Consider the following 13,027-nt stretch of genomic DNA (forward strand, 5'->3'; position numbering starts at 1 on the left):
CCCCCGAGAAAGCAACCTAACAGCAGCTACTGCCAGCTGTAACGACCATCCACCCACTGCGGGCTAAAGGCAGAGCAGTGCCGTCTGCTGTAAAAATCCCTTTATTAGACGATGGGTAAAGCCAGGGATGAGGCAGAAGCGGCTCTGGGGGTGACACATTGTCTCTGTCACAACTGGGGACAGGCTCTGTCTGGGGACAGTTAAGAGAGACACTAACCAGCTTTGCGTTTGGTGCTCCAGAGCCAGGTGTCTCTGCTGCTCCCTGGGAAGAGTTTGCTCAGTTTGGGGTTGTTTGGAGGCTGCAAAAGGAAGGGAGGACAGGAGACCAAGGGCTATTTTATTCCAGTTCTGTAATTGCCTAGCAGAAGGGGCACAAGTAGCTGGTTGGGAGATTCACTGTGTTTCTGCAGAGCTGTTCTTGGCTCTTCCTCTTGTCCTTTCCTTTTCTGGAGAAGTGCATCTCTCTGGAGCAGGGCTGCGTTCACCTTGAGCTTGAGCTTTCTGCTTTGTTACCCCCAAATTCAAACACTTTTGTTGCCCAAGTGTTATTTTGTCACCTGTGAAGAACATTAGACCGAGAAGCTCCTGAGACACGGGCTATGGAAACAAGTTCCTTGAGCACCCATCGCTCCTACGGCCAGCTGGGAGATGGGGATGGAGTCAGGCCACTGCCCGGCCCCAGCTACCAGCACAAGTCCTTTGGATATCCTGTCTGAGCCACGAGGTCTGGAGCCCAGGAGCGGCGGGAAATTTCTCCCCGCTCCTCCTCGCTGCCCAGGTACGGGGTTTGGGGCACAGACAAAAGGCTGCTGCAGAGTTGCGAGGCGAAGAGACTCACCGTGGGCAGGAGATCAGTGGCCTGGGAAGAGGTAGAACTTCCTGAGCATCGTAGTCCGTTCTTGTGATGGCAACTGCCGAGAGAATTTTCTAAAGGAATATTGGACCTGGGGTGAGAGAGACAGCGGGGAGAAATGACAGCAGCTCCGTTCCCAGCACGGGAAGGGTGCAGGGAGTCAGGAGGCATCCCCAGGGGCATCCCCAGGCATGTGGATCCCACAAGGGATGCCACGAGCTGCGCCGACACGCCAGGCTCTCGTGTGACCACCACGTGGCAGGGTGCTGCTGCCTCCAGAGATCCAGCTGACTTTCCAGGCCAAAGCTTTTGACAGAGCCTGCTCCCAAGGAGCCTGCCGAGAAATGGCCCGCCCTGGCCCGAGCTCCGCTCCAAGCAGTATTTCTGACCATTGGCATGGCTGCATCTGCCAGCACACCTGCAGTTAACTACAAAGCCTCACCTTTCGGAAGATCTCCTGTAAGTCACTGTTACAGGCGTGGTTTCGAAACTGCTCTATCAGGCGCTGGATGAAAAGGGAGCCTGTTACTGAGCTTCTCCAGGAGACAGTATCTGGGGAGACAGAAGATGCCAAGTGTGATTTCACCGGTGTCCCTCACTGCAACAGTGATTAACGCTGGATGCCAGAGCAGGAGACTAGGGCACCTTCTCTGAGATCATTATATTTGGCCCATCCAACCCACAGCATGGGAAAAGGGCAGGGCATCCCAGGGAAGACAGAAGTGACATGAATATTTTCTTCAGGCCTCTCCAGGCTGGCACGGCCTGGAGCCATCTGTGACCCAGCAGGAGAAGACAATTTCCCCTGGCCAGCCACTGTGGTGAGATAAAGGCAGAGCCGGTGGGGAGGGCTGGAGCCAGGGCAAGGGAAGGCAGCCAGGCAGGGGCACAAAGCTCTGGCCCTGGTGCTGCTAAGAGGGATCTGTGGGTGTCCTGGAGCAGCCTTGTACCCTGGCATGGGACGACACTGCCTTCTCCAGAAGCTGTTGGAGCAATGTCCAAGCGGTCACCGGATGGGGGGGATCCCCGGAAACCCGCCCCAAGGAGGAGGAGGTGTGGAGGAGACCCATGGCATCAGGAATGGGAGTCCTGTCGCCCTCGCCTGCCCTCAGGCAGGGCAACTGTCTCCAGGAACTGCTTACCAGGTGTGGAGGAATGTAAAGTGGCAAAATCACTCTCCAGGTGGACTTCACAAATTGCGTCATCTTCTAGCCCTGCAGGGACCGTGCGAGCCAAGCTGGGAGTGGGCATGGCAGGGTCTGTGGAGTCGCTCACCATTACGGACCCTACGTTGCCTAGGAAGGCAGGGCCAGCCATCAGTGATGATGGGGTGTCCCGTCCCCACCTTGTGCTCGGGGCTCACGTGCCCTGGGAGAGCCTGGCCGGGTTGCTCACCTCGCAGGCACCTCGTAGCGGGGACTCACCTCCACGGCAGGACTGGATAATGATCACTTTGGGTTTGCCCAGCAGCGCTTGGCAGTACTTGTTGTTGAATTTCTTGTAGATGGTGTCGAGGGAAAGGATGTCTGTGGTCTCGTCTCTGCTCTTGGTCCCGCAGAGCCCAGCCCTGACCCCATGGGACATGAAGACCAGGAAAGTGCTGTCAGAGGTCCAATGCTCTTTGCGATCTGCAAAATCCTTCATGACCGTAGCCATCCCCTAAAAACCAGCACAAGGAAGGAACATCAGCTACCTGTGACAAGCTGTGTGGAGACCCAGCCACCAGCTGTGGGCAGGAGCCATTGCCATTGGGGACAGAGGTGTCCCTGTGGTGCCTGAGCCCCCCATCACCAACACACGCACGGGGGGGTCTCTGCGTCACTCCTGGAGCCAGTGGCAGCTGCTTTGTGCAGTCCTTTACCTGGGAAGTTAAGTTGTAATGGACGTCCACCACGTAGCCCAGCCCTTCCAGCAGCTTCGTCATCCCCTCCACATCCACTTCAGCCCCATCCCGCCGGCTCAAATGCTCAAACTCAATGTTGCAGATGAGCAGGGCCCTGCGGGTTCGCATCTCCCGTGGCAGATGGATGGGATAGATCTGTGAGGATGGAGGGAGGCAGCGCTCAGTGGTGGGTGGGTGCAGGGGGCTTTTCTTGGGAGGCAGCTAATATCAGAGAAGGCCCATGGGTGCAGCAACTACATCTCCCTGTCCCTGGGGCATCTCCCTACATCTCCTGTACTGCTCCTGGGTCAGCAAAGACCTTGGCTCCCCTCGACAAGCCCCTGTCCGCTCCGGCAGAGTGGCCAGGCCACATTCCAGCCCTCCTCTCATCTCCTCTGCCCACAGCACCTGGTCTCCTTCTGTGTCCCTGATGCGCTGGTACTCGCTTAGGGAGCACTGCTGGATCCACTGCTGGCCCTGGATGCTGACGGGGGGTCCAGGGGAGGCCTCAGTGTTGGGGGAGGCCAGCTGTGCACCAGGGGACCCTGCAAGCAGAAAGCCCCACAGTTACACTGCGAAGTGCCTGCAGCAAGAGGGGACTATTGCAGGGCACGGACAGATGAGCGGAGCTGGTCTCTGCCCCTTGGGAGGTCCCTGTTCAGCCCCACGGGGGACAGCCACCCCTGAGAGCCCTGTTGTCACTGCATGGCAAGGGGGACTCAGTGCCACAGAGCAGTGACACTGGGGATGCCCAACTACCTCTTGCCTTCAGGCTTCAGACACTCGCCAGGGCCAGGCCCCACTCCAGCACCCCACCGGAGGCACCGGGAGCCCCAGCATGGCCGGGGGCAGACCACAGCCCCGCATCTCTCACCTGACTCAGCGGTCAGACCCAGCTGCTCCGCCAAGGTGCCATCACGCTTCCTGAGGCTGTCAATGAAGATCTGGCTGGCCCTGGGGCCCTTCAGGCGGACGCAGTCAATGAGGCAGCGGGCCTTGTCGGCACGCACTGTGTATCTATCTTGCACCTCGTCCACCTCCTCGAGGCTCAGCACCCCTCGGGCCAGCAGCTCGTCCAGCAGCCCAGAGATCACCGGCTTGCTCACACGCTCCACAAAGGCTGTCCGCACATTCAGGAGCAGCGTGTCTGCAGGACAGCCCTGTCAGTGCCCGGAGCTCCCATGCCATGGCTCCTGCTGCCCCACTGCCCGCTCCGGGTGCTCCCCCTTCCCTGTTGCCTCCGCTGGGTGCTGCCCGCTTCCCCATTGCCCCACCCCCAGCTGCTGATCCCTCCCCCACCATCCACCCTGAGTGCTCCCCCTCCCTCATTGCCCACCCAGGGTGCTGCTCTCTCCTTCACTGCCCACCCCGGGGGCTTCCCCTGCCATCGCCCCCCTCCACCTTTTCTCACATACCCACAGAAAGTGCCCCAGGGGACGGATTTGCAAGGAGCAGGGCCCCAGCTGCTCAGGGATGCAGTGTCCTGAACTCCAGCCTGCATGCTGCGCTGTCTCCCTGTGCATTGAGCTGGCCAGGGTGAGCAGGACCCGAGCAGGACCCGGGCAGGACCACTACCCCACTACGGAGCCCCAGCACCGCTGGTCGTACTCACCTGCCATCACTCCTCAGTCCCAGGCCTGCGGAAGGAGCCACGAAGTCTATTTCTGCTGCGGGGGGGAAACGAAAGTAAATGTTCACAAAAAAAGTAAGTCACAGCTTCACTTCCTGTCTTCCCACTCGGGCCCCACTCCTGGGCTGTTGCCGTACCCCGCCCAAGCCCCTACGGTCACTTATAGCCCAGCACACGCCTGCAAGCCCACCGGATGTGGGGCAAGAGCCACTGCGCCCTTTGTAGCCATGGTTGGATGGCGGTGCTCAGCACATCCTGGCGGTGCTCAGCACATCCCCGTGATACTGGGGCATCACGCATGCATGTAACTGGCCCCAGTGCCACAACACCCAGCACCTGCGGGGCGAGGAGGAGGCTCCCAGCCCTCCTGCACCTCTCAGAGCCAGGCACGGGGCAGCTCCGCTCGCAGCTCGCAGTCCCAGGGCCAGGCAGAGGTGGCCATCCTCTTCCAAGGACCAACATCCCCTTCATCCCCACACCCCCAAACTCTCCAAACCTGTCTGGGGCTAGGCTCGGCTCATCCCTTCCTCGCAGTCCCTGTCCAGGCGCTGGCAGGGAGACGCTGTCTTGGGCAGCAGCATCCTCATCCACCCATGGGTTCACCAGCCCCGTCTCCATCCCGCAGGCGCTGGGGGGAAAGGGAGCCTGCCTGAAAAGTAAAGTCTGGACTGTAAGAAAGCCTGAGGTTGCCCCATAGCTATATTAGCAGGGCTGTTTTGCAGGGCACATTGAGTGTAGGGTGAGACCTGGGTGGGAATGGCAGAAGTAACGCCAACAATGGGGAAACCCAGGGATGAGCCATGGAGAAGAGGGACATCCAGCCCTTTGGGAGGTAGAGACAAGCAGCAGCAGAGGCAGAGGCAGAGGCAGAGGCTGGCTGCAGAGTGCAGCAGCTGCTGAAGGCTGAGCAGGGCGACAAAACAGGGAGGCCTTAACATCTTTTTACCATCCCAAAGGCTTCCTCAGGCCGGCTGGGGAGGCCTGCCACACCACAGCTCCGAGGTGCCCCAACCCTGTGACAAGACCCCAGCGCCGTCCTGCCCTGGCCAGGACACTGCTCGTGGGAGGCAGCGCTGCCGGTGAGGGGCCCGGGCTCCCCTGGTGCCTGCCCACCCCACGGCCCTCGGTGGGTGCCTGCTGCCTGCGGATGAGGACGGTCTGGGGCACGTACCCCCGGGGGGCTGTTTGGGGGGTGCCTCTGCCCCCAGGTCCCCGGCCGCCCCCTCGGGCCGCCTTCCTCCCACGGGCCCCACCGCAGCCGGTTCCCCGCTGCCCGCGGGCGCAGGAGCGGCGGGCCGTGGGGGCTGCGGGCAGGCGGGGGGATGAAGGGGGCCCGGTTACCGGGCGGTCACGTGAGGAGGCGCCCGCCCCCCCCCGTACTGGCCCCCCCGCCCCGGTATTGCCCCCCCCCCGCTTATTTTCGCCCCCCCGCGACGCCCCGGTGACCGCCCGCCCTTTTCTGAGGGGAAGGGTTGACTGGCCGCAGATTGGCTGCAATGGGACGCGCTGTGATTTCTCATTGGGCGTCGGGCGCCGGGTCCCGCCCAGCCCCGCGCGCCGCGCCGGGTCACGGGATAGGCTTGCGGGCGAGGAGAAGGGCGTGCTCTGGCGGCCGGTGGCGCTGGGCGGGGACGCGTTCCCTCTGTTCATTGGCCGGCGGTGCCGGCGGCGCCGGGCGCTGATTGGCTGGGCCGCGCGGGTCTGTGGGGGGCGCAGGGCGGGGAGCTGCACGCGGCAGAGGCGGGAGCGGCGCGGACGGAGCCAGGTGAGACCCCCGCCGGTTCCCCCCTCCCCTCTCGCCGCCACCGCCACCGCCCCCGCCCCCCCGGGCTCCGAGCGCGGCCTCTGCCCCCGGCCCGGCCCTGCCCGGCCCTGCCCTGCCCTGCCCTGCCCTGCCCTGCCCTGGCCCCGCGGCGCTCCTCAGGCTTCTCCCCGCCGCCCGGCCGGCCCCACTCCTCCTCCTCGCCGCCCGGTGAGCGAGGCCTCCCTGGGGCCTGTCTGTGAGGGGCGGCTGCCGGCCCGGTGGCGGCAGCGCTGAGGCGGCGGTGGCGGGCCCGCGGCCCGGTCCCGGTGGGGCGGGTGGGTCCAGGCCGGCCTGCGCTGCTGCCCGCTGTGGCGCGGGGTGGCCGGTGACCGCGGGGGAGGCCCCGAGGTGCTGCCGGGGGGTAGAGGCTGGTTCACGTTAGGAAGGAACGAGACGCGGGGCTTCCGCCGGGTCAGGCCCGGGGCGGAGGCAGCCTGTCCGCTGCCGGCTCTGCCGCTTGGTCCGGCGGCTGTGCGGGGCCTCCGCCCCGCCGTACCGGGAGCGGCAGCCCTTGCCCGATCCTGCAGCGGGCGGTCCCCAGGCTGGGCGAGCCGTGCCCGCCGGCGGGAGGCCTCGGCTGCGGGGCGGAGACTGCGGGCCCAGCTTGCTTCCCCCGGCCCCGGGAGGGGAGCGCCTGGGCTGCCCTCCTGCCAAGGGCCGTCCCTGCCTCCCAGCCGGGCAGGGGCCATGCAGGCCGCGGAGATCCCACCTGGAAGCACCTCGCGGCAGGGAGATCCTTGTGCCACGCCGACCGTGGTAACGGCACGGAGCCGGTTATCCTGCCAGAGACTCCTCTCACCTGCATCCCGCCTGGTGGGGTTTGTCCGGTGCCCCCTGCGTGAGATCACACATTGCTGTTTTTTGGAGAAGGTGCCTACTCTGCTTGTTGGGTAGAAGCCGGTGAAGCTTTCTGTGCTGGTTTGAAACTGCTGGTGGCTGAAGTTTGGTGGTTTGGTGTGGACACAGTGTTGTTGCAGGTTTGATGTTTATTTAAAAAAAACCTCAAAACAGCTATGTCTTGTAAACATAGGTTTCCCTAAAGCATTTAATACGATGCCTTTGGGTTTTTCTGCTGAATTAACTGAAGGGGGCTGAGCTCAAAAGTACCCATGTTAAATTAGTGGCTCCCAGAACATTACTGGGGACATTATGTTAACGGTCTCATAAGAATCCTACTGCTGATTTTGTCAATGACCTGAAGAGAGTTTGCAGCTAAAAGCTGATGGAGCACACAAGCAACTTGGAGTGCTGAGGGGAAAATAAGAGATTAGGATCTGATACAGTGGTCTGGTTAGTTTGGCACTGTACTTCTGGCGAGGTTACACATCTATTACTAGAGAAAGCAAACTGCTTGGAAATAGTCTGTTACACCAACAGACAAGCAAGGGAGGAAGGAGTGAGGCCTGTCCTAGCGAGCAGTAGTTTTGCATGGGTTCATGACTACGTTGAACACAGCGGGGCTAGAGCCAGGCAGGAGGAGGTGATCTTCGATATCTCACTGCATCTGTGGAGAAGGAGGAGAGGGTACATTAGCTCAGCTCTCACTGGTGCAAATGCTTCTGCACCCAGGTTTGGTGCCCGTGTGTGGTGCGAAGGCTAGTGGAGAGCTGGGCAGAGTTCAGAGACGATGTACGAAGGTGGGATTAAAGGTGAAAAAAGCTGCTATGTGGTGACGAGAACTCCATCTGCTTCATTCAACAAGAAGATTTGGTCAGTCTGTTTGTAGTTGTGGAGGACAGAAGTTGGACTGTGGGAATTCAGTATGGCTGGTGGTCGTAAACGAGTGTATGCATAGAAACCAAAGCATATATTTTTAAGTGATAGAGAATCAAGCATGAGAACAAATGTCCCAAAGTCAGTGATGACTTTGTATTTGCTGGCAACTTTTACATCAAGCCTCAATACTTTTTTTAATAAAAGCAATGGCAAGTATTGCAGCTCAGCTAACAGCCTGGGAAGTTCTGTGGTCTGCTCTGCTTGGGAGTTTGTAAGGTGGCCGTAATGTCTTTCAGGGTGTTCGCTGGAAGATGAATATCTAAGTAAACAAACTGAGATGAAGACTGGAAAATAAATTTAAAAGTTTTACTTATAGTTATTAATTTCTAGAAACATCTGGTTTCCCCTTTCCTTTGCTGTGTTCGCAGAAATCTGTTTATGCTGGCAGTGACAGTTATTTGATTTTTCAGAGAGAGCCTGAACAGGGAAATTTCCTCAGATGTATCATTGCTGTTAGTTTTGTGGCAATGTCCTTCCAGCCCTTCTGTCTTGCTGACAGTGTCAGTTAGCTGTCAGATTCATCTGTAGCAAGCTAAAAGGAAAAAAAAAAAAAAACCAAACAAAAAAACCCCCAAAAACCAAACCAAAATCGAGGGAAGCTTTAGGGCTAGATCTTACCATGACAGGGAGGCTTTGGAGAATGCCGCTGTGCCAGCTTTATTGTTATCTCGATCTGCCAAATATGCACTGGCTTGCTTTTGTTTTTTGTTCATTGGGGCTTTTCAAAGTCTCCCTTGTCCTGGCTCTGGTGGGAGTGAAGGGGATGATGTGTGCAGCTATTCCCCCTCCTGTATCTTGCTGAGCTTTGCTCACCTGAAGGCAGGCACCAGATCTGCATGGCTCTTGTCTGCCCTGTTTGTGAGGATTGCTCTGGGAGCTGGGCTTCCTTCTCGAAGACACTGCTTTAATCTGTGCTTTTTGAGACAGAGCTACTTCCACTCCTATTCTGTGTTGTCAGCTCATCATTAAAGGCTGCTGTCATCTGAGGGAGAGAGTTGTTCTCAGTTATAAGTTGGTAAGTGAAAAAAAATAAAGAGGCTAGAGAGAAAATGAGATTGTTTCTTGGGGTGTGTGTGGTGTTGCATTGAAAGAGCATGTGCAGTTGTGTTGGAAGTGACTGAGCATTGTTTTACAAGAAAATCAAGCAGTATAATCTAACCCAGATTATTTTTATTGGGGAGAAAGGTGAACAGGAGAAAAAAAAAAAAACAGTGCTGTATACTATCATGCTTAACTTCCCAGGACAGGAATGTCCCCCCAGGACTTAATAACTAGCAAGCAATTATGAAAGTTCATACCTTTCTCTTCCATTCTTGCTTGCCCACCCTCCAAGGTAGCTCCATCCAGCCACAGTTTTCTGCTTGTTGGCGTTTCTGGATTTCGATGCCAGCTGTTATCGTGAGACTCCTCTATCACTGCTTGCAGGAAAATGTCAACATTTGCAGAACTAGATCAGAGCCCTTTTTAGATAACGATGAATGGAGATGAGAGCTATTTAAAAAATTACTTTGCTCTTAGCAAATTAGCGTAACGGATTAATCCCTGCTCGTAATCCCTGGCTTGCTCTCCAGGAGGATGCCTGTGCTGTTACGGAGCAGGGAGGAATTTTGTCTGGGCACTTTGAGTGCACTCCTCACTGATATAATTGCTCCCTTCTGTTCCTCCCTAGCAGTCCTGCAGAGACTGTGCAGTTACGCGTGCTCTCAACAGCCCGAAAGGATAGGATTTCCCTTAGGAGGGATCAGATGATTAGCTTATAAATAGTAAATGCCTGTTCAGGCCTACTTTCAAGCACATGTTTTTTGGTTGCTGTCTTGCTCTCTGCCTTTGCCACAAGTACAACTGCATCTGCACCTCGCAGCCCAGAACCAAATGCAAGGAAATCGGGCATACTTTCCATTGGAGATGATGAATTTTTCCGAGGAAGGAAACTGCCCTGGTGTGAGGTGCTTCAGCTTTGCAGCCAGAGCTTTAGACGTTGTGATTGATTTGAAAGGCTCTGGCAGCAGTAATGCACTGTGCTGCTGTGTACACAGGGGTGGTGCCTGGTTCCTTGCCTATGCAGGAAAATCAGCTCTTTTAACAGGGAATGTGAGCTGAAATGAAACTGAAACACATTCAGTGGTTGAATCCCATTTGAAATGAGCCTGTTTTCCTGCCAGAGAGCATGTGCTGGTACCAGGGAGCCCTTCTCTCTAAGCCTGAGCTCTTGGAGTCCTTTTTGGGCCGTGCACACACATCCCCCTTACCTACCATCTATTTCCCTCCAGCTTTGCTTCATTTATCTCTGGTTTGATCAGTCTTACGGCCGCTGAGAGGGTTTGACGCATGTGGCAGTTGAGGGTCTATCAAGACTCCTTCCAACACAGCTCCCCGACAGCTCTCCCGCTGTGTTTATGCTCAGCTTTCCTCATGCTGAGGTTTTGGCGTGGAGCCTCCATTCACTCTGATGTATCTGGGTTTGCCTCTGAGCTGGAAGAGCTTCTTCCCCTTCTCCAGGGCTGCTGCGCTTCACTGGGGATGGGGATCGAATCATGGGAATAGTTCTGCATGGCATTTGTTTTGCAGCATCTTTCTGCAGACCTGAGTGATCTGTGTACAGTAGATTTGAAAGCAGTGTCTTGCCTTTCCTAGGGGAGATAACAATGGGACATAGCAACAACAAAACTAAACAGATGGTTCCTGCTCTTAGCAGTGGTAACGACTTCGTTGTTACTTATTATTTTGACTTTGTTGCTCTTTCTCAGTTGATGCCCTCAAATTTCTTCTTCAAGAGGGAGAAGCCTGCCCAGGGCCTATCCCAAGAGAGGAAGGTTACATGTCTGTATATTCTGTTTCAACTCGTATCAAGTTACTGGCCTCAGAGGCTTCCTTTTATGTTGTGTGCATTTGTAGGTGCCTTATTCCTTTTACTCTCTGGTTTAGAGCAATACCAATCTTCCTTCCCTCATGGATTGTATTGCTTATCTTCTAGGTGGAGTGTTTGCTCAACAGCGTGTTTGATACAGCTGATCTCATGCACTATAAACCTCGTGAAGGTCAGCTGTCCTGGGCATGCACAATAGAATTTTGCTTTTGCCAATATTTATTTTCCTGGGGGAAAGAAATATGTTGTCACTTGCAGGGGTGCGGATCTGATCACACTGTGGAGGATCAGGAGTATTCATCGGATATAGAATGGAATACCATTGCATGGTGTTCATGGGAGGGGTGGTGATGAGGACTGAGATTTACCTCAGCCTTGGGAATGGAGTTAGCTAGGAATAAAGTGGATGGAACTGTTCTGATCGCAAGGTACAGGCTATATACTGGGTGCCTCTGTCTGAGACCTAGCAAGAAGCCAAATCTGGTGACTTTTGCTGAGGCTGCTAACCGCTGTCAGCTCCACCCCTCTTTGGAGAAGTCTGTCCTGGCAGCAGAGACATAGGTAGACACAGCTCACAACTTATCTGCTCGGGGGCAAAGTCTTGTATCTGAACTTAAGCCCGCATTCACAGCAGGGTATTCTCTAGAGCTCAGCTTTCTTCCATTTCATGGCTCAGGCAGCACTGGCTGGAAAGCAGAGTCGTCATTCCTTTTCCAACCTGACCAGTTCTTCATTGCAAAATGAAATTGTGGAATTGCTCGCTCTGGCAGAACGTGCTTGGACATGGTACTGCTTGTGAGTGACAGCTTTATGGTAAGGACCCTCAAAGCATTTCTACTTTACAGCCAGCTCAATTGCTTAGACTCTGCCAGTCTTTCTCTGATGGTCTCTGTTGAAACTGAGGACTGTTCTGTGCAAGTGGTGCAGTCTGCATTGTTCCTTCTGGAAGCTTCGGAGGGTTTTGTTGTTTTGTTTTATTCTAGAAACTTGTTGAAGTAGCCGGCTTCCTCCGAGTGGATGAGTGCCTTGTGGCAATCCAGCATAAATCTATTAAGTTGTGTCTCTTATTTCAACTGTACTGCCTGGATTCACAATAAATTTTTTAAAAAAAAATCTTTCAAAGTCATTGGCGGAAGTGCACTTTATTGCTGGAGCGTGACTGGCACATAGCACTCGGTACCACCAGTGCACAGCATGACAGAGCCAGGTGGAACTCTGTCTCACTATTTTAATGTGAAGGAGAGAAGCCGTTGCCCTGTTTAGTATCTGGTTTATGAGGTACCTACACCCAGTTTTGAGAACATACCACCAAGGGTACTTGGGGAGAGCATGGCTAGCTGCCAGCCCAGAGCTCGGGTTGGTGCCCATGCTTCCTGCAGCACTGCTTGCCTACCGCTATCACCTGGTGGCATCATCACCCGATGGGCTCCTCATGACCTGGGGTCTTCAGGGGTAGGTTTAGGAGGACAGAAGGAGACCTGGAGTCATTGCTTCTCACCCCAGTCAGCATTGTTTGGGCTTGTGCTTGATTCTGCTTTTGGGCCAGACTGCACAGCCCCCTTCCTGCCTCCCACCAGGTCAGGGCTGCAGCTGCCCCAGTGCCAAAGGCACTTCTGCCTTCCTTCCCTAAGGGTAGACTGAATTTCCCAAAGGCTATAAAATGTTCTAAACCTGCTGAAATCCTTGGAGCAAGCCCATGGTATCTGGGTGCAAACTAAAAAGCCTGTGCTGCCCTGAAGGTCAGACTTGGGTAGGTGGAAGTCAGTCTCTTCAGGCACAAGGCTTGGGGAAGCTGAAGTCAGATGTGAAACGGAGCAGCCTGTGTGTGGTGGGGCAGAAGGCTGTGTTTGGATGCGGAAAGTACAGCTGTAACATGTTTGGGGGGGGTTGGTGGGAAGATGCACAGTGAAGTGGGATTTGGTGAGCTCCTCTGAAAGCATCAGAGACTTTTTTTTTTTAAGATGTTTTATGTACTGCTGAGGATGCTGTGTCCACTCCATGTTACCAGTGACCTGGGATGTTAAATTTTCCCTCTGGCTGTGCTGAAGTACAGTTCTTGTTTTGGAGTCCTGTTGTCAACTTTCCTGCGCCCTTGGGTATGTCTGGGCTCTTGTCAGCCCCTCGTTCCCTCTCCAATGCGACGAGTAGTGTGACTTCAGGGTTTGTCACAGCCTGATACTTTCATGTCCTCTGTATATGGGAGTTATTTCCTTCGA

At 55.7% G+C, this 13,027-nt stretch overlaps 2 protein-coding genes across 5 annotated transcripts in view; one reads left to right on the forward strand and one right to left on the reverse strand.

The window, feature by feature from the left end:
* Window positions 1–91: 91 nt before the first annotated feature.
* LOC142417455 (caspase-1-like) lies at window positions 92–5,692 on the reverse strand. Of its 4 annotated transcripts, none has more exons than XM_075518215.1 (11): window positions 5,312–5,692; window positions 4,862–5,010; window positions 4,348–4,402; window positions 3,610–3,882; window positions 3,144–3,280; window positions 2,715–2,891; window positions 2,278–2,512; window positions 1,996–2,148; window positions 1,296–1,405; window positions 839–944; window positions 92–557 (listed from the first exon to the last, which is right to left on the reverse strand). In XM_075518215.1, exons 3-10 carry the CDS (start codon window positions 4,352–4,354, stop codon window positions 852–854), a joined length of 1,185 nt encoding a protein of 394 aa, XP_075374330.1. In that variant the 5' UTR covers window positions 4,355–4,402; window positions 4,862–5,010; window positions 5,312–5,692; the 3' UTR covers window positions 92–557; window positions 839–851. The 4 variants fall into 4 exon arrangements, with proteins under 4 accessions (XP_075374330.1, XP_075374328.1, XP_075374329.1 ...); XM_075518213.1 differs by having other exon boundaries at window positions 4,862–5,014; XM_075518214.1 differs by lacking the exon at window positions 5,312–5,692 and having other exon boundaries at window positions 4,862–5,114.
* Window positions 5,693–6,022: 330 nt separating this feature from the next.
* Window positions 6,023–13,027, forward strand: part of MTMR4 (myotubularin related protein 4) — a 60,108-nt gene continuing 53,103 nt past the window's right edge. The window contains exon 1 of the mRNA XM_075517698.1: window positions 6,023–6,130. The gene's annotated coding sequence lies outside the window, so the exon portion shown is untranslated. The remainder of the gene's footprint in view (window positions 6,131–13,027) is intronic.

This window comes from Mycteria americana, chromosome 15 (assembly GCF_035582795.1).
Source record: "Mycteria americana isolate JAX WOST 10 ecotype Jacksonville Zoo and Gardens chromosome 15, USCA_MyAme_1.0, whole genome shotgun sequence".
NCBI lineage: Eukaryota > Metazoa > Chordata > Aves > Ciconiiformes > Ciconiidae > Mycteria > Mycteria americana.